General features: G+C 39.9%; 4 protein-coding genes, 2 non-coding genes and 1 pseudogene across 6 annotated transcripts; 3 read left to right on the top strand and 4 right to left on the bottom strand.

Moving 5' to 3' along the window:
* Positions 1–327: 327 nt before the first annotated feature.
* Positions 328–8,901, bottom strand: LOC115679538 (protoheme IX farnesyltransferase, mitochondrial). Its single transcript, XM_030603153.2, has 7 exons — positions 8,465–8,901; positions 7,135–7,264; positions 4,568–4,705; positions 4,296–4,429; positions 2,172–2,297; positions 1,778–1,881; positions 328–1,051 (listed from the first exon to the last, which is right to left on the bottom strand). Exons 1-7 carry the CDS (start codon positions 8,821–8,823, stop codon positions 678–680), a joined length of 1,365 nt encoding a protein of 454 aa, XP_030459013.1. The 5' UTR covers positions 8,824–8,901; the 3' UTR covers positions 328–677.
* A 1,238-nt stretch (positions 8,902–10,139) lies between these two features.
* LOC115679562 (uncharacterized) lies at positions 10,140–13,315 on the bottom strand. The gene is made up of 5 exons (XM_030603179.2): positions 13,128–13,315; positions 12,884–13,004; positions 12,058–12,310; positions 10,601–10,720; positions 10,140–10,422 (listed from the first exon to the last, which is right to left on the bottom strand). The coding sequence occupies exons 1-5, from the start codon at positions 13,205–13,207 to the stop codon at positions 10,301–10,303; spliced, it is 696 nt and encodes a 231-aa protein (XP_030459039.1). The 5' UTR covers positions 13,208–13,315; the 3' UTR covers positions 10,140–10,300.
* A 2,137-nt stretch (positions 13,316–15,452) lies between these two features.
* On the top strand, positions 15,453–19,384 carry LOC115679551 (rRNA 2'-O-methyltransferase fibrillarin 2-like; annotated as a pseudogene).
* On the top strand, positions 17,346–17,418 carry LOC115683436 (small nucleolar RNA snoR60). Its single transcript, XR_004006017.1, has one exon. It is a non-coding gene; the product is annotated as a small nucleolar RNA snoR60 (small nucleolar RNA).
* LOC115683443 (small nucleolar RNA snoR60) lies at positions 17,597–17,667 on the top strand. The gene has a single exon (XR_004006019.1). It is a non-coding gene; the product is annotated as a small nucleolar RNA snoR60 (small nucleolar RNA).
* A 701-nt stretch (positions 19,385–20,085) lies between the features above and the next one.
* On the bottom strand, positions 20,086–21,715 carry LOC115681191 (probable LRR receptor-like serine/threonine-protein kinase At3g47570). The gene is made up of 2 exons (XM_030605048.2): positions 20,698–21,715; positions 20,086–20,552 (listed from the first exon to the last, which is right to left on the bottom strand). The coding sequence occupies exons 1-2, from the start codon at positions 21,695–21,697 to the stop codon at positions 20,182–20,184; spliced, it is 1,371 nt and encodes a 456-aa protein (XP_030460908.1). The 5' UTR covers positions 21,698–21,715; the 3' UTR covers positions 20,086–20,181.
* Positions 21,716–22,019: 304 nt separating this feature from the next.
* Positions 22,020–23,381, bottom strand: LOC115681184 (probable LRR receptor-like serine/threonine-protein kinase At3g47570). The gene has a single exon (XM_030605034.1). The coding sequence runs from the start codon at positions 23,379–23,381 to the stop codon at positions 22,020–22,022; it is 1,362 nt and encodes a 453-aa protein (XP_030460894.1).
* Positions 23,382–24,857: the final 1,476 nt, after the last annotated feature.

Genomic DNA, 24,857 nt, shown 5'->3' with positions numbered 1-24,857 from the left:
GGGAGAAACTACGGCTCAGATCCTACCTAGTGCTTCGAAGATCTCTTAATACAATGAGAAACTAGAGTTTCAGCAAGATTCCACAAATTCACATTGATCTCCCTCTCTTTCCTTCTGTTAACCTGCAATTGTGGTCATGATCTACTTTTGGCTGTTGTAGTGAATTACATAATATCCTTTTCTTCTCTTCCTTTTCTGTTAAGTTCTCGTCTTAACAATTTTTTTTCCCTGCTTTCACTTCTTACCTTTTTTTCTCAATCAAACATAAGATTGATATCCAATGCAAGAAAATTCAAAAGTACCCGCCGCACAATCGAACTCAACAGATGATGCCAAAATGACTAGCGGACTAGTATGAGCGAGTTACCAAATGTTACAATTTACAGCTTAGTGGCTAATTACTCCTCACCCCAAATTCCAGGGTGAAATGTACATTCCTCTCCGTCAAATGAAAACCGGGCAGTAATCCAATTTACAAGTCCATAATCATTATTCAACAACAGAAAGTGCACACCCTCACCACAAAAATGATCAACAGCCTCTGGCTCCACCCATTTTGAATTTCATCCCCCCGCCCAACATTATTGACATGTATACGGGTGCATTTCCTTGACAAAATCTGAAAAACTTACAGCAAGGATTTTCTTGCAAAAACTTTAAAATTGAAAGACTCGGATTCAATGAGGGACAGTGTAAGAAGGAGCAGGTAGAAAAGGAAATGGTGCATAAGATGCATATGCAACCGGCGGTCGTGCTTGTGTCCTCGCACTCTTTTTTCTCTTGGAAGAACCATTTTCTTCTAATGGAGTTTCCAGAGAAGATGAGAGCTCGTTATATTTGAGTGAGCGGCTCTCTGAGAGATCTTGATGATTATCCGAGACACGGTGAAAGAGGAGGCCAGACATAAATACAGGAAGATACAAGAGGCTCGCATGGAACATTCTTCTCGCCTTCTGCATGGTACGGTCCCGATAGAACGAAAATGCTGTAGCACTTATAGCGAGCGTAAGGAGTGTTGATTCCAGACAGAACCACCCGGTTGCCAAACCCCCTGCAGAAAGAAATTAAGTTGCCAGCACTAGAGCTGTAAGAAAAGTAGATTTCCTTCCAGGTAGATACACAAGAGTCTAAAGGAAACTGAGAAGGCTCTTAAGAAAAAAGAAAATACCTCAAAGAGATTGAAGGAAAAAAAAAAAAATATATATATATATATATATATATATATATATATTATAAATGATACATCCCATAAATCCACCTAACATTTATGCACCTAATTATAAGCAATTTAGTCCAGCTAATTCACATAGAATAGCAAGCAAATTTGTCCAAATCACAATTCATAATCACTGTCAAATTAAGAGGTAGAAAGACAACTTTAATCAAGTAAACAGTAATAAGAAAGTTTCATGAAACCTAAGCAAAGAAAAGAAAACAAGAGAACTATAGCATCGGAAAGGAACAAAGCTGAGAAGGTTTTCCATTTCTTTCCGGAAGGGAAAGGGGGTTAAGAAGCACAAAACATTCAGAATTCTGTTTTATTTTTTACATAAATATAGGCTTGAGCTGGACAAGTCAATAAAGTTAAAAAGAAAATATGTTCCCATCCACCACTTAATTAGTGGAAACCTTAGATATAAAGGAAAGGTCCAATAAAAGGTCAATACATTGCAGCAAAGGCCGACTTTAAGGTATATATTAGTCAATCTGACAGAATTTAACTAAGAGTGCAAAATTTCATACATAAGTATAAAAGGTTCAGGTTTCAGGGACTTACAGTCATAGGCTAAATACCCCAAAGGAACCAGATAGAGGCAGTTCCTTAAAGCTACTAAAGAAGTTCTCTGCCCCAGAGCATCACCAAGGGATAGCATTTTGAACCTAATGTGTGAGGGAAAAAGGAGATAGTAAGCCAGCAAAGACAATAAGCTTTTAATCAACAAGGTACCTAGACCCAATACTCAGCTGTAAAGCAGAAAATTACATAAAGACCTAAAATTAAGATGTTTCGCAGTATCCATTAAGGTTGGAAATACAAGTTTCAAAACAAAGTTCACACGACCTCAACAATCTTAAAGCACTGAAAAAGATCATGCTGACAAGAAAGTTTATGTCTATGGTTAAATGACTGTAAATTTTCACACAAATATTTATCAGAAACATGGACATACCCTCCAGCAGCATAATCATTGCGACACAAGTGTGCCAGAGCCATGAAATGGGGTATTTGCCAGAAGTAGAGAGCAGCCGGGAGAATTATCGAGTTGAGAGAAATTTCACCAGAAGCCGCAACCCAACTGAAATGCCAAAAAATCAAAAGCTTTAATGCATAATCTGATATCTATGCAAAACATGACAATATACAAAATAGCTGCAAATAATACTTAGAGAATTAAAAGTTTCATCGTTATAGAACAACCGAAGAGGGGCCACTAAGCATTTACTTTAAGCACCACTCAACAATTGAAGAAAAACCATTGAGTATCCACCTTAAAGTAGTTTAATTCTTGATCAAGTCGTTGATGATTTTTATTTTTGTTTTGGAGGAGAGTTCAATGAGAAGGTGATGTTTTAGGTGATTACAGAAATAATATCTGACCAAATGTTATTGATTAAAAATATTATTCATCTTATCTCATCAATACCAGATGGTGGGAAACTAATTAATCACCACCAATAGCCAATCACCAATGGCAGCACATTATTTCTTTGTCACCGTCAAATCCATCTCATACATATTGCGCTATCCTCCAAAGCAAAAATCACAAATGACTTCACGCTCAGGAATTAGACTAACTCATGCTAAAGTACACATTATGTGTCGAATATAATATAGCCCTCTCAAAATCCAGAAATTCCAACATTCCAGACTCTTCCAACTCATCTCAGGCTCATGTCTGCACCTTGTCCCCCTGCCCAAATATATACAGATAATCCATTCATTCGGACACAAGATTATCTAGCCGCAACTTTATGCCCCTATGTAGTTAACAGCATAGGGTTTAGTTATCTTCTTCTCATATGAAGAGACACCAAAGATAATTTTAGCTGCAATTATATGCCCCTATGTAGTTAGCGGCATAGGGTTTAGGGCTTCTTCTCCTCTTTTGAAGGGACACCGAGAAGTCGAAACATATAAAACTATGAAGTTTGAAGCTTAGCAGTATTGGTCAAATTCCGCTTCAAAACCTCTCGATGGCTAATACTGTAATCACAGTTTCAGTTTGGCTACACAACCAAGATAGTGAAATGGCCTATTAGTTACCACCATCGGAAGCACAACTTACTTGCTTGTCTGTCAAATATTAATCAAAATGTCCAAAAAACTGGATTAAGTAGCCCTGTTTGACCAACCCCCCGGGCGCGTTCTCTTCTTCCCTCTCACCATTCATTCCTAAAGAGACTTAAACTTTTTACTTTCAAAAACCTTCTGTACTGTCACCCTTTTTAGTGTCCTTTCCATACCACCCCACTTTACAAGTTTATACATTGCCACAAGCAGTTCCATGGAGGTCAAATTCAAATTAAGAGGGCTCATAATGATTTTAGCAAAGACCATAAGGTGCGGAAGTGGCGATGTGGACCCATCTGTAGGTTTTTGTTAGAGGGATGCTCTTAATAGTTTCTTTTCTCGACCACCGAATACAAATGAGGAGGAAGCTGAGTAAGGCAGAGGATATGACCCTGCCCTAAAGAGTGACAAATCCATTGGTTAAATCACTCCTGCCTCCTTTTTGTCCACTTCAATTGTGTTTTTCAGAATAAATATAAACTGAAATTAGTTTCTTTCAAGGTTAAAGGAACACATGGCCAGAAAGGTACGTGCATAGCAGCTTCAACATTGACATCCTCGGTCAAAATAACCTCCAGAGGTGACTTTTTCTTTAGTTTTGTTGGTGAGTCCACTACCTGATTCAACTACCCTGCGTGACCCAGATTGAATCAGGTCAACACCAGTTTGATCCGGTTTTTTAAAGCTACAAGTTCAGGCGTCCAGACCTGCCCTTGTTGGATGGACTGGTCCAATCGGATTTTTAAAAACATTGATTATAACCAAAAGTCAAGTGTCAGGTCTAAGTCCAACTGAGATCAAGATTCAAGCTCCAATCACATATAGGAGTTTCCTATGACTATGACCACCATGGTCCACACAGCATGAAGATCCTTTAGGTGAGAATCTTTTGCATGTAATGTGTTAAGATTAAAAATAACTTTTAAACTTATTAACGAAAGCACTGTGAGCAGATCAACAGAATTGTATAGATAAGGCAAAGAGACTTGAGAGATAAAATTACCCAAGAAGGGGTGGAATGGCACCAACAATAGCTCCAACCCAAGTATTTACAGGGTGAATCTGCTTCAGTGGTGTGTATACAAAAGCATAAAGAATAAGATTGGAAGCAGCAAATCCCGCAGCCAATGCATTAGTCTGAAACAACCTTGTCAACAGGATAGTCAAATTAGTCCTCCAAGCAAAATAAAATGTCAAAGTGAAAGAAATGCCCAATACCCGACTGCTGAGTCTAAAGTAACTTTTCTAGAGCTACTATGTAATTAATTTGGTCACCTGATATGCCAATAGTGCAGTCCCAACTACACCAACAGAAGATGCCCAAGCAACTGCATGAGGTACAGATATCCTCCCCGAAGGTAGAGGTCTTTGCTTTGTTCTCTTCATTTTAGCATCATTGTTTATCTCAAAGACCTGATTAACAAGGCACATAGAATTAGAAACTTTCTTCTGACGGATTATACCATTCTACACATCATATTAAAAAAAAGGAACCCCAATAGAGAACTAATTAGGCTCTCGACAGTACCAAACTATCTATCTCCTTCATTTATACCTTGTTGCGCCAACTCTATCTTCCAACTAAGTGAACCAGAACATAGTGAATAGGTACTCTCTTTGGGGGCGAGCGAAGCTGCCGATCCCTCACTCTCTCAATCAAATTAGCACTACTCTCCCAACAGAGGGATTGTTGACTTTTGACTCTGACTCTCTGCCTTCCTCACTCCCTCCCTCCCCCTCTCATCCTCTTGTTAAGTTCATGACAATTTAAAACCTAATATTGACTTAAAGTGGAAAGTAGTCAATAAACTGACATTAATCAGGGACAGAAAACTAAAAATCATCTTCTCTTTAAAAGACAACTACTTTCCTTCTTGATCGGCAATAAAGACCACTAGATATTACAAGTGAGGTTGTTGGAATTAAAAAAATGTATGATCCTTCTTGATTGGCAATAGAGACCACTAGATAGTACAAGCAAGGTTGTTGGAATAAAAATATCCATGAATGGAACTGTGCGAATCAAATAGCAAATCAATTAAATTCAATATGAAATTGGTTCTAATTGAGGATGGGAATAGAAATCAAAAAAGAAATTGTTGAATTTTGGTTACCAGTCAATTTGTTCAAAATAACTGATTTAGTTGATTAGCCAAAAATTTCAATTGAGTGTGATATTTACTGTTTACCTAGAATCTTATGTCCTAATGACATAGCTGATTTGGATTCTGAACCTAACTTGCATTTGATAATAAATAGGTTGAACCACCATATCAATGCTAAAGCACTCATCGTAGATGCATTCACTTGATTAAATATGATAGGATACTCATGTAACCATCCTAACTTTTTGCCTATCACCCTTTAAAAACATTTGTTCCAAACAATCAACAGCAGAGTGACCTGGAAGTAAATGATACCAGATTGGTGTTGCACATAAAATCAATTCATTAGAGTCTACGCTTTTAAAGCCCAGTGGTTACAATTCGCATCTCTTTGACTGCAATAGTTCAGGTTCCTAAGATATGTCTGTGAGAGACTATCTTCCATGGAACTATAATAATGCAAATAGTCCTCATGATGCAGTTCTGCTTCTTTTTGTTCCTTCTTTTCTGAACAGTTTTATTGGTGACTATACGGCCTTCGTAAACATAAGACTTTCAGTAAAACTAGGCATCTCTCATAAGGCAATCTTTTGGGTTCTTCATTTCAGTTAAAAAGGTCATTCAGCTAGAAAGAAGCCCAGAAGAAACAAATGCGAGCTAACTTGTGAATTGTGATTTTCCCCAAGTTAATTCCCAGTCCTAGTACAAACCCACTACTCTTCTGTTCCTATTCAAGGGCATGTTTGCCAAAGTAAACAAGTGTTTTCCCCTAATACTTACTTTCCTCCGAAAATTTGAAAACAAAAAAATTAATCTTACAAAGTATCAAAATATGATAGATGATCCAGCATGTTGATTTGAATATAGATTTTAGGTGTTCCGAGTTAAATAAAAGTCAAATTCTGAAAACCGTACGACTTAAAAAAATAGAAAGTTTAACGTCAAAAATCACTCCAAGTAGATCCCAAGTTAAAATATAGAGTTTCATTCAAAGAAGCCGTTTGCTACCAAATGTGGAAGAACAACGGGGTTCCAGGCACTAGGTGAAATTATCGCTTGGAGTGATTGGCTAGTCAGTTCATGATTTTATTCACGGTTTAGAGGGATCTCATCAGCAAGGGAACTTTGTTCATATATATTACCACACCGAGGTTTTATTTCTAGGGTGTTTTTTTTTGGGGAGGGAAAAATGAAAGAGAGGGACTTTATGTACTAATGATCCATCCAAAGAAATTCGGTTATGTTTACATTCGTGAATGGCTTAGTTATAAGAAACGGTGATGCACGAACAGACTAGCAATGAAGAAAAAGTCTTGTGGTGAGTAATTTCAGATCAGATGATACACGCAACATGCTTGGTTCTTTGATAGGGCTTTTTGGAGTTTGATTGAATTATCTTCTAAACAGGTTTTAGTCTTGTTGTACCTTTTCCAATACCCTGAGGTTTATGCATAAGGAGACCATGGGCTGATACAAAAATCTCTCATTAAACTATAGACATCAAACCTATAATCTCATTATACATAACAATGTGAAGTTTCAATGAAATGCTAAATGTCCACTTTCAGGGACACACTCTTGTCTAAGAGGAGATGCGAGATAAACGCCCCATACTAAATCATCAGTTAACCAGAAAAAGTATCCACTCAACAGTTCACTAACGACAAAAAAAAACAGTTCACTAAAATCGCAGAGAGCCAATTATCACAGCAATGAGAATTCTATTGAAATACCTACCTGATTCAAGGAGTTTGCAGCAGCTGCGACCATCATGGTGCCACCGCAAGTCCAACAAAGCCCTGGAATGTCAACCGCACTCCCACTCCCAAGAACAAACCCGGTTCCAGAGGTAGCAACAACTAACAAACTAGAGAGAGAGAGAGAGAGAGAGAGAGAGAGAGAGAGAGAGAGAGAGAGAGAGAGAAATTTTAGTTCTGAGCACAACGAGAACGGTTTTTGACTAATATGAAACCAGTCTATGCTCTAAACTAACTACCCCCATTTAGCATGTCCAGGGAGATATCAATCAAACGTAACTAGTAAATAGGTTCTTTCTGTGTCATCAGAGATTCTATCTGCTCTATCAGTGTGAATCAAATGCTTTGAGAACCGTGCAAGGGAATAAGCATCCAAGCACTACCTTATGGGTTGGTTGGCAAACACAAAAGTTTGATATGATATAGATATAGCTTAAGTGGAACCATTTCTCAAGGAACAGTGTATGCTTTGTGAAGTAGTTTGGATGATTCCAGATATAAGCTGTTGAAGGACTCTAAATAGAATGACAAGACCAGCATATGTAGCTGGAAAAAATGAAAACTCCACAAAGGCAAATTGTCGGTCACCAGCTGAGCTAATACATGCAGGATTGTCTTTGTATACAATTTAAAGTCAAGCATTGCAGCTAAAATAAAGAGGTCCAAATGAATGAAGTGAAGACTGCGAGATGATAGAGTACTGACTGTGGAAGTAGATTGAAATGTCAGCTGGTATAGATTGCACCATGATTTGAGCGACCTCCTAGACAAGAAAATTCATAGGCCCCCATAACTAAATTGGCGGCAAGAGTTATCATTACTAGCAGACAATCGACATGATTTTGTTCACTTAGCTTGTATGGATGAGTATTCACTGCTTTTGTCATTATTTTTCCAGATATAGCTTACACCCAGGAACAAATAGTAAATCAAATTTAGTGCATTCTCAAGCACACATACATCCTTAAATGTTCCGCAGCAGTAGCTTGCAACATAGGATCCCAGCATAACAGATCACAAATTTTCAAAACGTCAAACAAAAGCATGAAGACGACGGTTTTCGTCCATAAAATCTGTGCCGTGGTTTTGGTCAAAGTGGAAGCCAGCAGCCAAAGAAAATGCAGAGAACCACCCAGGGCAGTCATCAAGTCAACGGCAGCCCACGCAAGTCGTTCAAGCTACCGAATTTCGAAAACCAACAATCGAAATAGCAAATCAAGAACATCTTCACTGAATTGATCAGAAAAGCAAACCCAGATCGCAAATTCCCCGAATCAAAAAAACCCAGAAAGAGCTAATGGAAGCTTCACCTAAGGCGAGCCTTCGACAGCTCCCAATAGCACCGCCCGTAGTGACGGGCCAAGTCCACCGCGTCCCTCGCCCTCGAGGAAGCGAGGGCAGAGACGTCGAAGGCAGCGGCAGCGGCAGCGACGGCAGCGGGAGAAGAGGAGGCAAAGCCCCTGACCCCATCGGCTCTGCCGATAAGCCCTACCCCTGACGTCGCCGCAACCGGCGGGTTCGGATGCGACGGCGGCGCCGCGGCGGAGAGGGACTGGAGTGGCCGAGTGGCGACGCTGTAGAATGAGTGATGGGTTGAAGAAGACGACGACGACGATGACGATGAGAGAAGCTTTCTCGCGGAAGAGAAACTCAGAGAGCTCCGCCACATGGCGGCGGCGGCGGCGGCTATGAGGAGGGGAAGACGCCGGAGATCAGCTCCTTCTGCGCGGAGTCTACGGAAGCAGCGAGGTGAAAGACGTTCCGGTTTTACCGAACGAGCGAAACGACGGCGTTTAGCTGCTCTGAAGACTTCTGGCCATGATGTCGAAACGCCACCGTATCCGTTCGTCAACGTGGTCTCCAGGCTCTTTTTTTTTTTTTGGGGAAAATGACACAGGCAGTCCCTAAACTTTGACTCAATATACAATTTGGTCTCCAAATTTTTAATTTGTTCAATGTAGTCCATGAACTTTATCCTAATATTAAATGTGATCTCTGAACTTTTAATTTGTTCAATATGGTCCATAGACTTTTGGTACGTGTTCAATTTATTCTCTGGTATATTGGATCAAAGTTCAGGGACTGTTTGTGTCATTTTCCCTTCTTTTTTTTCCGATTGAGAAATTGTCGTTCATTTACGTAGCGATCTGCAACTGCTTCCCCAAGAGCTTAGGGAGGGACGTTGGATCCTCGCCGGTGGTCGAACTGTATTGCCGCCACCGTCCCAGGATGTCTTCATATTTTTACTAGTTACTTGTGGAGTCTTTAAAGTTTTTACGATATGAAGTCGTCCGATCTTAAGCACATAAATTCTATTTTAAAGAGAAGGCATCGAGGGCGGCAGCGGTATCCAGGGTAGTGGCCAAGAATGGTGTCATGTTTTTGGTTCTGATGGGGCAATTGATGGTGTCATCTGACATCGTTAAGAGGGTTCGTGTTAGTGACGAGATGGTGATTATGCAGTGTTCTAGAAGATATGTTTATGACATGTATGACAACTACTGAAGGATCGTGAACGAATAGTTCTTTTACTTTTCTGCCCGACTCTTTAGTCTTAAGAATGCCAACTTAGAGACTGAGCGACTACCCTTCTCCGACTCTCATTGCTCAACCTGAGAGCAGACCGATAGTGCATTTCACATATTGTTCAACTTGACATTAAGAAATCATAAGGTTTCATGAATTCTTTACCAACTTCACTTTTACTTTGCACTTAACATCCCTGAAGTTGTCCATGACGAATTATTATTGATGTCATGTAGTCCTAAACTTTTGTTCGATGTCCAATATATCCTCTAAATCTTTTCTTGTCCAATTTAACACTTAAACTTTCCAAATTTGGTTCACTATCATCCCTTTGTTAAATATACTAATGGAAATTGCTGATGTCCAACCTAATACCGATAGTGTGCGTTAAGTGCTCAAGTTGGCTTCTTACGCGTACAATCAAACGGTCAAATTCCACGTTTTCATATTCAATCTTCATTTTCCAACACATTATATTAATCTGCATTAACCAAATAAGGACTCAAGCATGCTTGACATGCTAATGAAGGTCACATCACGACCCAAAAAAAGAAGAAGAGAGAGAGAACTGAAGGCATTGCAGATTAACAAGATCAAAAACATAATCAACAGCTTTCAGTTCAGTGCCAATCTATGCCACCTATTGTGGTAGATCCCACCCCTTCCCACACTTCGCTCTGCCCCACCTCCTCGCTCTCAAAGCCCTCCATTCCACTGTCCCAAAAGCCTCCACCATTTGCATCTGGCAGCAGAGAACATGAAGCAAACAATTTACCTGATCAAGTTAGTCATGGCCACACTTCTGCATTTTCGCCGGAAAAAGTTTTCGATTCCGTTTAAAGAGAACTTCAGAGAACTAGAGCCATCTTGGGATGACATGGTTTCGATGCTTTCATTGGCAGGAGAGTTTAAAGACTTACAGTGGTTATAGAGAGGCCTTCTTTTCTCGTTCCGGCTAATACTCTCTGCCTTCCTTTGCTGCTCGGGACTTGGAGCTTGTCCCAGAACTACAACACGCTTCAGAGGAGCAACAATTCCGCCTTGCAAGTATACATGGAGTAATTTATGTGTATATTTTGAACAGTATGAAGCGTACACAGATGGGATCAGGGCATTGTAAGATGTCATCATGTGTATTAAGGTAAGGCTTGCTTGCAAAGTTCATTGCATCATGCTTTCTGAGTATTCATCTGGGTCATTCACCGAGCAATGTCTTTATTCCAAGAAATACCACATGGTAACGAAAGAGGGAAAATAAGTGCGAAATTTACCATCTAGGTTCAAAAATCCAGTGGCCATATCGTCAAAGTTGTATCTTATGATTTCAAAGACTTACTAGATTGGCATGATATTTATGTCTAGCCAAACAAGCTAAAACCGTTGTCGTAGATTCAGAATTCACTTGCGTGTGCAAGATAGGATCAACCAAGCCGCTAACAATCAGCGATTGTGGATGTGAAACCATTGAAAAACCAAGATGGAGTTCCAGTGTTGCTCTTCCAGGAATGTTCTAGTGATCCCCGTGACTATGACATGTCGTTTAAGCTGATTATGCAGCTTTCATGCTCTATTCAAGGTTTTGCATCATACTTTTCCCAGTATAGAGGAGCTCTATCTGTTGAAAACTGAGGAACACGGGGGCTTAAAAGCCCATCTTTTTCGGCACATGTGCCCAGAAAGAGTTTTGGTTTGATTGCAACCTCAGATAGGTAGGTTAATTTTATCTAATCATTCATAGACTTGCTTAATCACTATCTTTCATTGCCCTCTCAACTTATTATCTTCAATTACAAGAGCTTATTTCACATGCCTGCTGATGGTGATTTTATGAGTTGTTAATCCTATAGATAAACGTGGAGGCCTTAATGCTAGACTAGACTCATGCTTGAAGAGCCAAAAATTGAGATAAAGGGCCAATCTTTTGCTATCATTTGTTGCATCAGATCACCCAAAAACATAGTGAAAACGACTGACAGTACCAAGGTTTAAAGGGTGAAAACAAATCTTAAACTTGAAGCACCAACCTTCGAAAGGGTTCCTTAATGCTAGACTAGACTCATGCTTAAAGAGCCAAATCTAGAGATTACGGACCAATCTTTTGCTATCATTTGTTGCATCAGATCACCCAAAAACATAGTGAAAACGACTGACAGTACCAAGGTTTAAAGGGTGAGAACTGAACTTAAACTTGAAGCACCAACCTTCGAAAGGGTTCCTTCATGCTAGACTAGACTCACGCTTGAAGAGCCAAATCTAGAGATAGATGACCAATCTTTTGCTATCATTTGTTGCATCAATCACCCAAAAACATAGTGAAAACGATTGACAGTACCGAGGTTTAAAGGGTGAGAACTGAGATTAAACTTAAAGCACCAACCTTCGAAAGGGTTCCTTCTCTTTCTGGACTCCCTCCCTTCAACAACTTCTACAAAGTCTCCGACCTTATCGGAGCCGGTTGCAACATTACGATCTTCTCCACTTTCTTTACAAGTAAGCTTGAACTGCTCAAAGACGGCTTTATCGACACTGCACTTCTTTTCTACCAACGCTTTCTCTTTGCAGTCTCGTGAATTGCCCAACTCATTCGCATCTCTAGTGCCTAGGAGCGTCGAAAACGGCTTTGCCTTGCCCTGCCAAGGAAAGAGCTTCCCTCTCTCAATCAATTGATTATTCAGGCCACTGAAAATGATCAAGTGGAAAGGAGCATGTACTTGAACCAAATGGGTCTAGCCCGAAATGAAAATTACCTGACTAAAATGAGTGGGAGAACAATTCATATCCAGACAAATGCCTCATGTTATTCTTGTATGGTAATTTCTCATAAATAAGTTAAGCTATTGCAAAGAAGATATTGTCCCAGACTAGGCATGCACGCATTTTTTCTGCAAATTCGACACGAAATTGAAGGGTAAAAGAAAAAGAAAATGAACCCTCCTACACACCTAAAAAGAGAGACTAAATTATCGCAAGGTTGGGCTGTGATTGGTTTCTACAATCAACACAGTCAAACGAACTTCAGGTTCTTATAACTATATGTCAGGGAAACAAAGGGTACATCTGCACTGTCCACACAGACTAGACAATTAGTTCATCACTCCCAATATGGCATCGCCATAACCCGATGCCCAAGTAGAATATGACGGGACTTCAGATTTTCCTTCACTTTCTTGGCAGCCAAACACAAGGTCGGAGACAAACAGTACCCGAATCATGCCCGGCGAAGCAGAGGTCCTTCGCAGTTTCTGATCGAGAAACTCGGACAGAGAGATGCGCGTCGGGCCCGCTTTCCGGTCTCTGTTCGCATCCTCCTTGGCGTCCTTGCCTCTGATCTCACGACCCAACAAGAAAGAACCCAAGAAAAGGAACGCCCAGAGAGATACATCAACATCAACAGCACAGCAGTTTTGAAGGATCAAGAAAGGTATGTACATGATGGACTAATCTTACGGGTTCGAAGATCGAAAGAGGGCCGACGACTTGATCGAACGCTGCCCGAACACTTGGAATGCAGAATCTTTGGAGCTCATTTGCGCTTTGAGACTAGAATCCTTCGGCTATTTCAGTGTTCTGCCTTTGAGCTCCACTCCATTCTTGGCTTCTGTTCGCGCTCGAGTTTTGTGGCGCCATCGATTCAAAATATTGGAAGAGGGTTATATGCTATTGGGCCTGCTGGCCCAAATATATTAGGTTCAACTATAATCAATTAGTAATTTATATAGAAAAGGACAACTTAATTTTTTTTAGATTGTTTTTTTTTTACATCCAAATAAATTGTTTTCATAGGACAAAGGGAAATTCTAAATGGAAATTTTCTTAATGAAAAGTTAATGCATTTAATTAAAAACTTTCGTCTTTTTGCCAAACACTTTGAAGGATCTCCACAAACTCTTATTAGCAGAATACTTAATCAACTATATCTAGTGATCAGGATGGTAGTCGAGATTGAATAAATTTTAATTTATTTGGTATTTGGTTGCTGTTTAGACAAAATAAGGTCAGATAATATAAGGATAAAATCAGAATTTTAGAATTTTCATGTGGAGGGTGTAATAAATGTGGATAAAAGTTCTTTTGGGCTATTTCCATCCTTTATGACTATACCTACTCCTTTTTTACTAGATAGACAAAATCGACTGTAATGGTTTTCATATTTGCACAGGTGTCTTTAACCTAGTTATTTTCCTTTTACGATTTCCCATCAAATTTAAACTTATTGCCATTTTGAAAATAAAAAACTAGTTTCTTATTGATCATTACTCTTATTGCAAATAATCTATTCTTCATCTCTTCCATCTCACTAGCTCACTTTTCCTGGTGATTTTTTTTTAATTTCATTAGTACAAAAAAAATATCAAGTCTCTTTATTTACTATATCAAGGAATTTGAGTTTTTTCTTTAATATTTGTGAGACATTTTTAAGCACGCGAGACATTATAGGAGTATTTCGAAGTACACTAAAAAATCTGACGTGAAAAGGTAATACACATTAAGGCATATTGATATTTTTTTCATAAACACTACGTGAATAATATTAATTTTTATCAATATGAAATTAATGAAATTTCATTGACAATTAAAACATATGTTATTTTGTGTAGAACTTTCATTTAATTAATTTCATGTTCTAAAGTTTCACTTTGGCAAATGTCACTGATTTTATTTTGAAAAATCTTTCAAGAGGTCCGATCATCTCCTGAAGTACATTGAATATTTGCTAAAAGTTTAAGAACTATATTGAAAGTTTATGGACGACATTGAACATTAGACTAAAATTCAAGGATTACATTGAATAAATTAAAAGTTCACGGACCACATTGCACATTAGGTTAAAGTTCAGGAACTATTTGTGTCATTATCCCAAAAGAAAATATAGTGAGTTTAATATAAATGAGATATCCACAACAAAAAGAAAAAAACAAAAGGTGTTGTATTAATAATTACAACAACTAGATTTTACTTAAAAATAGAAAAACTAAAAAAAGTGGAAACTAAATATATTTAGACACTTTAAATTGTAATTAAATTATCGAGTACAATTTATTTTATTATCGAGGACAATTAAAAATGTGCGAATTTAATTACGCAGAGTGAAAATAGCCCACCGTTTTACTATAAAGCCTCCTCCTTGTAAAGCCCTGTCTTCCCTTCTCCTTCTCCTTCTCCTTCACCGTACCTCTCAGGGTGTAATCTGCAGCTTTCACTCTCTTCTTCCTCAGTCAATCTACCTCTCAGCAGATACCAGCAGCTCTCCTTAGCCTCTCGCAAGCCATCACCAAGATGAGGCCGCCTCAGAGAGGTAACTCTTCGCCTTGTCCCTTCTTGCGGCGACCGTGTGGGAAATGGAGGGAAAGAGGAGTTCAGCTTTGGGTGGTCGGTGGATGCTTTTCTTTTCTTGCCCTTTTGGTCCTGGTCTCACTTGAAAATCATGGGCATGGGTCAGTTCTTGAGCTGTTTTCAGCGACCGAGGATGATACTAAGTTTTGGTTACGGTTTGCTGCTGTAGAAGTTTGTGGGATACTGGTACTGCTTGCGCTCTGTGATTCTTGGTAGTGGAAGAAAAGTGTGGGGTTATTGTTTTCTGCTTCGGGGATGAGCTGGGGTTGTCTTTTTTTGAGATTTTATGTTAATTTACACTCGTGTGAGCCAGTTCCATGAGGTAGTGTCTCAGGATGTTATATTTTTAACTCTACTTGGAGACCCTTAACGGGGTATTGGAGTGCTTATTTATTGCTTGACAAATGGTCTTGTTTGGTCATTTGCAGGTCGTGGGGGTGGCGGCGGATTTAGGGGGGGAAGGGGTGATGGAGGGAGAGGAAGAGGGAGAGGCGGTGGTGACAGAGGTGGTACCATGAGAGGGCATGGTGGTGGACGCGGTGGCGGCTGTGGTGGAAGAGGACGCTGTGGCGGTAGAGGTGGAATGAAAGGTGGAAGCAGAGTTGTGGTTGAACCTCATAGACATGAGGGGGTGTTCATTGCTAAGGACAAAGAAGATGCTCTTGTTACAAAGAATATGGTCCCTGGAGAGGCCGTCTACAACGAGAAGAGAATCTCTGTGCAGGTGAATATGCTTTTTTATTCATCTTGCTAGTGATTGCTAGGCATTTTGCACTGATTTAATTGGTTTTTCAAATACTAGAACTGATAAGCTCCCAATTCATCTCAAAATAGAATTTAAAAAAAAATGGTGAACAACTTGCTTATCTAGGATCAACTGGTTTTTTAGACTTTTACTAACGGTTCTAAGAATGCAAATATTTTTTTGCTATCTGTACTTATGCTACCCGAATTTGATTAGTAAAGGAGCATCTGGCTTGGAGTTGATTCTTTGATTTGTGTGAGGTTCCTTTTGCCAGGGCTATAAGCAAAGAGTTTTCTACTAGTAAACTTTGTTGATACAAATGCAATTTTCTACTGTTTAGATCTTCCCGTTTTAGGAGCTTAATAATGTCGACCTCCCTTACATTCTTTGACTATCATTCTCATGTTAAATTTGAAAGCTTCTTTGTTTTCATTTCCCTAGAAATGTAACTAAGCTGTATTTCTTTGTGTTTTTTATCTCTTGTTAGAATGAAGATGGAAGTAAAGTGGAATATAGAGTGTGGAACCCCTTCCGATCAAAGTTGGCAGCTGCCATTCTTGGTGGGGTTGATGAGATATGGATTGTGAGCATCTCTCTTCCTTTTTCTCTGGTGTATTGTAGATGTGTGGCTTCTTCCATATCACTGATCAAGTTTCATTTTTTTCAAATTCAGAAACCTGGCGCTCTGAGTTCTCTATCTGGGAGCTGCTTCTGGGACCACAGTATCTCATGTTTCCGACATTGTTGGCCCTGTAGGTCGTTTGTTTTGGAAGAATGATTCTTTTACCAAATGACTTCATCAGACGACTGACTTGTTGTCATGTGTTCCTTTTGGCAGACAGGAGTGGTGTGTGCAGTTGAGTTTTCACATCACAGTGGAAGGGACTTAGTCAACATGGCTAAGAAGAGAACAAATGTTATTCCTATTATCGAAGATGCTAGACATCCAGCCAAGTACCGTATGTTGGTCGGAATGGTAGATGTAATATTTTCAGATGTTGCTCAGCCAGATCAGGTATTAACTCGTCTTTGCCTATGAAAGAAATTGAATAAATTCTTATGAAGGTCTTCCTTGCCAAAGTGTAGGTCCAGGACTTAATCTTGCCTCTGGACCACTGAAAAGGAAATCCTATATAATGCATCCCTCCTCTATTTCTGTTTGAGTTACTGCATGGTTTTGTTATATGCTCGTAGCAACTTATTTCTCTATTTAGATTTTTCTTCTTTTATGAAAATGGAGATTTTTTACCTTTTGCTCCTTTGGAAGCAGATTCCATGAATTGTCAACTTTTTATTTCTGATAACAAAATCAATGCTTCTTTGCAGCCTTCATTTTTATTTGTGATATTTTCATGATTTGTTTCATCTTTGTAGGCTATATTCATGCCATGGATTTTTGTTTCCCTCGTGTATCTGTGGGGCTTAAATTTGTATGGGCGGGATGACTTGTTATTTGGGGATTAACTTCTTGGTTTTGTGATTTACCTTTTCTTATATATATCTGTATATCCTGTAACTACAGTTTTCTTATACAAATTTGCCCCAGAACTGTATTGTGTTTTCTGTTTTCACCAAGAAGGAAACTTATGCACATGAAGAATTTACTCGGATTCCCCTTCAAGACAGCATGGGTGATGCAAGCTCGAGTTTTCTGATGGATATCTGCTTGGTTCACTCCATAAATTTTTTTGTTTTCTTTAGTTCTGATTTGATTTACTTTGAGAGATTTGAGAATATAGTTGAATCTTTTTTTCCTTTCCTTTTCCTTAAAGATAAGTTTATCACATTCCTTCAGGCCGGCAAACTCCATGAGTATTCCCTGTACTCAATTATTACAAAGCATTTGGTGAAATATTCGGATTCCCCTTCAAGACAGTTTGGGTGATGCATTTTCGAGTTTCTGATGCATGGTTTGTAGCCTTTCAAATTGTTTCTGTTGTATGAAGCTTAAGGATTTATGAAAATCAGGTTTGTTCAACTAGTGTGCATGACAATTTAGTGTTACCATCAGCAACTACAATGTGCGGCTTCCCAAATTTTTTAGTCTGGTGAGGTCCTTATTCATGCAATTGTCCTTATGACCAATTGCTGATTTAGGTTACCATTTCAAACTTTGTCGATAAGGTTAACCTGCCCTCCAGATTATAGCATATGGTCGTGTACATTATGTTGTCTTTACGGCTTTGGGCTAGTGGATCTTAATTTAATAATTACTCAAGCATATGCTAAATTATAAATTCGCACGTCTTGTCAGATTGCACGTGCTCTTGTTATTATTTTTGATCTAGTGTGTGCAACAACTTGACTTATTATGAAGTGGTGTTGGATGCACGTGATATGTCTCTCTGATCACCCGAATGGTCTTTTTGCGTGTACATATGATAAAAGTTGCTGTGATAATACTCGTGGAAGTGTCTCTGCATTTGACTGTTTATCAATTGAATACTGACTATTAAAACACTTGCATGACTTGCATCATTACACTTGGCTGACCAGAAAAAAGAAAAAACACTTGCATGACTTATTGAAGCACTCATTACACCAGACTTAAGCTGTGTGTAATGAAGTGTGTTCATTATACGTCAGAGGGAGAGAAATGCAAGGTCTTTAATCTGTTATTTGGATAACTTTTCTACCTGTTTAGAGTGCTTTGCTAGAAGATGTCTCTCGTTAACATGTGATGTTCAATGATATGTGGTTACATCTCAGGCAAGAATTTTGGCTCTAAATGCATCATATTTTCTCAAGGCTGGAGGTCACTTTGTCATCTCTATTAAGGTATCTCTCTCTGTGTGGACAGATGCGCACTTGGTTTTTCTTTATTATTTTTCTTGAGATGTAGCTTGTTGGATTAGAGGACTGTTGGTCATACTTCTATTTTTCTTTATCACTTTATAATTCCTTAAAAAGTAAGACAAGTAGCGGGTGCAAGTTCTTGCAAGCCTACGAGATAAGCTGTGACATCAGAAACACTGGAAATGTTGCCTCAATGAGAAGAAACGGGTAATCAATTCCTTTTGGTTGTGCTTGTTTTTGCAACTAATGAATGATCATCAAAATTTTCTCGAAAGGGCTCATAGTACTCATTATTTCCATTTAAGAATATAACTTATTGATCAGTGTAAATCAATTTGAGGTTACAGAGGATGATCAAGTATGATTATAATATTTGATCATCACAAGGTGTTTAGATAAAGTCATACATATCTGGCCTTGTTTTGTGTAAACCGTGTGAATAACAGATTATAATAGGATCAATGATAATTAATTTGAGGTTGTATAGAATAGAACACAAGTATACAATCAACTACGTTTTCTCAAATTTTTATCGTTTCCATGAAAATAAATTGTTTCAGACGGCAGAAAGCAAGTTCTTACCGAAAAACGTCTAATAAAAAGACAATGCAATTAATTAAAAACTTTTAATTATTGCCACACCAATGGCCCAGAGAGTTATAACAATCTCAAAAGAGGCACTTCACAGCTCACTTAAGAGCTTGCTCTGATTCTATGTTCACAGGAACGGTTTGGAACTTGCATTACATGTAAAAAATAGTTGGTCTGCTTGGACAAATTGTTCACGGTGGCTGAAGTAGCGAAATCCTGTCCACGCACGAGAAATACGATTTCAACAGCCAGATAGGATTATTTGATTTGCTTCTCAAATTCCTGCTCTGCCCCACGGATGACTCGTACATGAAAAGGTTTGCGAAAGAATGAATGCATCGAGTCGTCATCAAATTAAAAGAGCTACTTGCAGTTCTTGCAACAATTGAGCCAAATCCGAGTTTTATTGAATAACAGACAAGATTGAGTTCTCATTTTGAACCGTGGCCAAGATCGGAGAACCGTCGCCTTCCCTAAATCTATTATACTAACATAGCATGCATCCCCTTTTTCTAGTGCTAAGCATGGGAGAAGAAAACATCCTACTGAAATTGCAGAAACCGACTCCAAGCACTCCCGACTTCATATAACCTGGAAGAGAGATGTAGATTCATTTTTTCAGCAAAGGTGATAGTTTTAAGCATACTCTTAATTAAAGCTACATAAATGTCCTCAATCCAACGAATTTGGTGCAACTGCGAATGCATATGCCGAACATTTTTAAGGGATGGAGGGTTATGATTAGCCTGTCAACTGCTTTGATCACGAGAATAACCTCATTCTGCCCTCGGAGTTCTAACAATTATTCTATAGGATGAATTCTCTATCTCTGTAATGTGCATTTCTGTGATTCAGTTGGCAATTCATGCCTTTTTGATTCACACAAAACCAGAAAATTGAGGAATCGTGTGTGCATTTTTGAGTTTATTCACATAAGCAGGCACATGAATGCGTGCTTATCGGTGCATATATGGCAATGATCTGGTCGTTCAAGGGAAAATAAAAAGCACAAAAGCCATTTATCTTGTACATTACCTATCCTTGTAAACCGGCTGCATGAAGTTTATCCCCGATAAAATGCAGCTGAGCTGCGACTATCGCAATGTTCGTGCGCTCTCTGCGTGCTTGGACTGAGCAGGCAACCCCGATTCTATAGACCATCTCCAGACATTCGCGAGCTGCATTACCTCGGCCAGTGCCTATATGGCTCTCCATTTCTTGAAGTAGAAGAGGATCGGTAATCTCTAGGAGTTGTTCAGGCAAGGCTTCCTCAACGAACTTATGAAGGTTAAAATTTTCTCTGAACATTTCATTTGTTGGACTCATGCCTGTGAACATCTCAAGCAAGAGAATGCCATAACTATAAACATAGCCTTCTCTTAAAACAATGCTTTCCATTCCGTATTCTGCGCTTCATTCGAATTGCAAATAAAAGATAAATAATTGCAGCACAAGCGGCAGAGGGAAAAGGAAATAGCACGCAAACACTTGGACATTATTAGAATATAATTTGTCCGTTTTACTTTAGGGTACAGAGGAGAGGAGACTCACCTGGAGCAGCATAGCCCACAGTTCCTCTTACACCCGCAGAGCTCATTTTAGCTTTAGTGTTGTGGGTCGATTCATTCACGACCTTCGCCAAACCAAAGTCTCCAACATGTCCAACCATTTCACCATCTAGCAGGACGTTACTTGGCTTCAGATCACAATGGATAACAGGGTTTTGAAGGTGGTTATGAAGATAATCTAATGCTGAAGCAACATCGATGGAAATATTTATCCTCTGGATGAGACTCAATTTATGCGCACTCCCATCTACATTAGCTGATGATGGACTTGGATGTAGCCAATCTTCAAGGCTACCATTGACCATGAACTCATAAACCAAGGCCTTAAACTCATTGCCCCTGTAATCAGTGCCCGAGCATACTGTTAGGACTTTCAAAAGATTACGGTGTCGGACATTCCTTAAAGCCTCACACTCGGATATGAAGCTCTTCACAGTACCATGAAGCGTCAAATTAAGTGCCTTCACAGCAATGACAGCTCCATTTTCATCGAGGACTCCCTTGTAAACAGATCCAAAGGCGCCAACCCCAATCAAGTTAGTTGAAGAAAACCCACTGGTTGCTTTAAAAAGAATTCTGTAAGATAGATTCAGTGATGAATCATCTTTGGAACTTGAAGCTGGTTCTGTCCTTTTCTTCATCTTCAACCAACCAAAGTACATAAGAGCAAGAACAAGAGTTATTCCAAGAACCCCGAAGAAAATCGAGATGGCGAGCTTCCACTTAGGGATTAGTCTTCGGCCTGAGTTTCTAGAGCTGCATTTCGGGAGATGAAATTCGGGCATTCCTCCGCAAAGCTTGTCGTTTCCAAAGATAAAAGTAGCGCTGACATTATTAAATATTCCTCTAGTTAATAACATGCCATCAAAGTTATTGTACGACAAATTCAGGATCTCCAAAGAGTAAAGTGCCTCAAAAAACTCCGGAATCTGACCGGATAAATTATTGTGTGAAAGATCTAGCTCCTTGACATTCCTCAACATACTAATAGATGAAGGAATGGAGCCTCGGAAAGAGTTCTACTGCATTTTGAGCACTTCCAATCTAACACAACTGCCAAGACTGGCCGGAATGTCGCCTTCTAACATGTTTCTAGAGACATCCAATTGAGCCAAAAGCTTCATTTCCCCAACTTCCTTAGGTAGGACACCGACGAGATGGTTCCGAGACAAGTTCATAAGTATAGAAAGTGATGAGAGACCTATGGACTCTGGAGGTATGGTTCCATTTAAGTTGTTACTAGAAAGATCAAGCTCCACCAAACTTCGGCACTCCGATAGACGTGATGGAATGCGGCCGTGAAAGTTATTGTGTTCGAGATGGAGTCGTGCTAGCTTTTCCTAATGAAGAAGGGATTGCTCCAGAAAACTTGTTATGCGATAAATCCAGTTCCACTAGGTTATGAAGATTTCCCAAAACCGAGGGGACAATACCTGAAAATTTGCTGTGGTCCAAAAACAACCTTTCCAAGTTGACGAGATTTCCGAGTGCTCGAGGAATTGTGCCAAACAGTGGATTCTTGGCTAGCCACAATTCTGAGAGAGTAACGGAGAAATTACTGATGCACTCGGGCAACGTCCCGCCAAAATTGTTGCTTTGTATATCCAAGCGCAATAGACTGGTGGAGTTAGTCAACGAGCAAAAGAAGCTCGAATCACCGTATCCTCCGCTTCCCAGATAATTAGAACCGATAAGCAATATTTTGAGCTTGTTTAAGCGGTCCAAAGGAGGCATGTTCCCTGACAGTTGGTTCTCATTGACTTGTAGCCACAACAAAGCGGTTGCATTAGACATTGACCGAGGAATCGCTCCAGAAAATCGGTTAGAGGAAATGGTGAAAATCTCGATGTTTGGAAAAGCGAACCCTATATTGGCAGGAAGATTCCCTCCTATGTGGTTTCCACCGATGTCGAACACCGTTAGAGAAAGATTGAAGATAGATGGAGGAATCGTGCCAGACAACCTATTTGGTCCTAAACCAAGCTTTTTTAGTTTGGTTAGCTTTCCAAGAACTCGGGGTATCTTCCCACCTAACTCATTGCCAGCCAGACTGAGAGCCTGTAACGATGGCATGTTTCCGATGTATGAAGGAACAGTTCCCGTTAGATAGTTCCAGGCAAAAGATAAACCCTCAAGCTCCAGCAAAGAACCGACCTCGACGGGAATTTCTCCAACCAGCCGGTTGTGACCTAGGCGGAGCAGTGTCAGGCGAGCACAACCCGACAAGTTTCTCGGGATTTCACCTTCCAATGCGTTGACAAATAATTGCAAGATACGTAAACTGTGCAAATGACTCACTTGTTGCGGGATTTCGTGATTGAAACTATTGTTGTTGAGCATCAAGAATCTCAAGAAGCTCAAGTTTCCAATGTGAGGGGAGATGGATCCCGAAAGCTTCAGGTGTTGTAGGTCTAGTCCCGTGACTCTGCTGTGCAGGCGACCGCATGTGACACCGTACCACCCACAGTGGTCGGTGGTATGGTTCCATGAATTCAGGGCCCCGAGAGGGTCCTCAGTTATAGCAGCCTTGAATGCAAGTAACGCGAGCTTGTCTGTTTTGTTATTTGCTGAAGAGACTAGGCTAATGCATGGCAAAAGCACTGCACATGTGAAGAAGAGACGACATGATGATGAGAACTGAAGGGAAGACACTTTGTGAGGCTCCATAGTACTTGAGGTGAAATCTTAATGGATACCTGAAGCAAGTAAGAAGGTTACTGAGAAGGAATTTTCAGGAGTATGAACAGGTTTGATTGCAATTTGTATGGAGATGCTTCGATGGAGAAGTTATTTGAGTAGGAGCTCTTTGAAGTCAAATCTTAGCCATGCCCACCAAGTTGATAAGCCATCCTTCCCCATATATCACGGCAATTTGTAGTAACATGACTCGTTTTGTTCCCTAGCGAATGAGTCGCCTTCATGCAATCAATTGACAATGGTTAGGTTATGGACTAACGTGATATAAACGCCAAAAAGAAAAAAACTCGAAGTGAATGGTTCCTTTTTAAGTTTGAAGAGTCTTATAATACCGTCTTATGTAATGACCCGACCCGATCCATTTGAGCAATGGCGGAGTTACAATAACAATTTAGTGGGATCAATTGATTAAATAGAACTTGTATTGACAGGAACGTTTCAACATAGAATACCAATTGGCAAATTTAGATACAAATGGCGCAATATGTCAGTTTCAAATAATCCTATTACGTTTTTGGACAAAAATTATCTCCTTAGACCAATTTAGGCGATGAATTGCAAAGAAGATGATCCGCTAATGTTTAACTGACATTCATGTCTCGAAGGAATCAAGAATAGGGCCTTACAAATGAATCCAAAGTGTATACATTTCCCTACACATAGCGTGTAGATTTTCTCTCGCCAATGTCGGTGGCTATCACTTTGCAGGGACCTACCCTCCGAAGTGGGATTCTTGTCACGGATCAGAGTTCTCCCTCGTTTTAGTGTAGTTTATAACACAAGACAGTCATGGGATCAGTCAATACTTGTGTTGGTTGTTTCGAACCGACTATCTGTTTGTAGATTATGTGATTAAAAAAAGCGAAAAAAGACACGGAAATTTAAGTCAAATACCATAAACGCTTAAGCAAGTCTTGTAGGTACTTGATAAATCAGAACCTAAGGTGCGAATGATAACCATTCTATTCTATAAATCAATTTTTGGCCAGAAATAGATTTTTCTATTTCTATTTCATGGACGAGTTTCTTTGCCAAATACGCATTTGATAATGACACAAAATTTCTATTTCTGAAATAGAAATTCGTTTGATAACGATACAAAATTTCTTCATCCCCAGCAGTCGGCGGGAGGTGGCTGGCGAGCGGGCAGTGGCAGAAGGTGGCAGCGGGAGGTGGTCGACATCGGGTGGTGGTGGATGGCGGAGGACGATGGGCGGCAACGAGAACCGGCGGGTGGCGGCGAACGGCGGTGGATGACGGCGGCCAATGGTGGGAGGCGAACGAAGTCGGGCAGTGGTGGAGGATGACAGGTGGTGGTGGTGGATGGCCATCGGTGGGTGGCGGCGAACGGCGGTGGGAGGTAGCCGATAATGGACAACGGTGGCGAGAGGCGGGTGATGGCAACGGCGGGTGGGCGGCCGGCTAGTAGCGAGACGCGAGCGATGA

The sequence above is a fragment of the Syzygium oleosum genome, unplaced genomic scaffold (assembly GCF_021117445.2).
Source record: "Syzygium oleosum isolate NSW1041296 unplaced genomic scaffold, Sole_v2.1 Sole_v2.01, whole genome shotgun sequence".
Lineage (NCBI taxonomy): Eukaryota > Viridiplantae > Streptophyta > Magnoliopsida > Myrtales > Myrtaceae > Syzygium > Syzygium oleosum.
The sequence above is the reverse complement of the archived record's forward strand: the minus strand, read 5'-3'. Positions and strand labels throughout refer to the sequence as shown.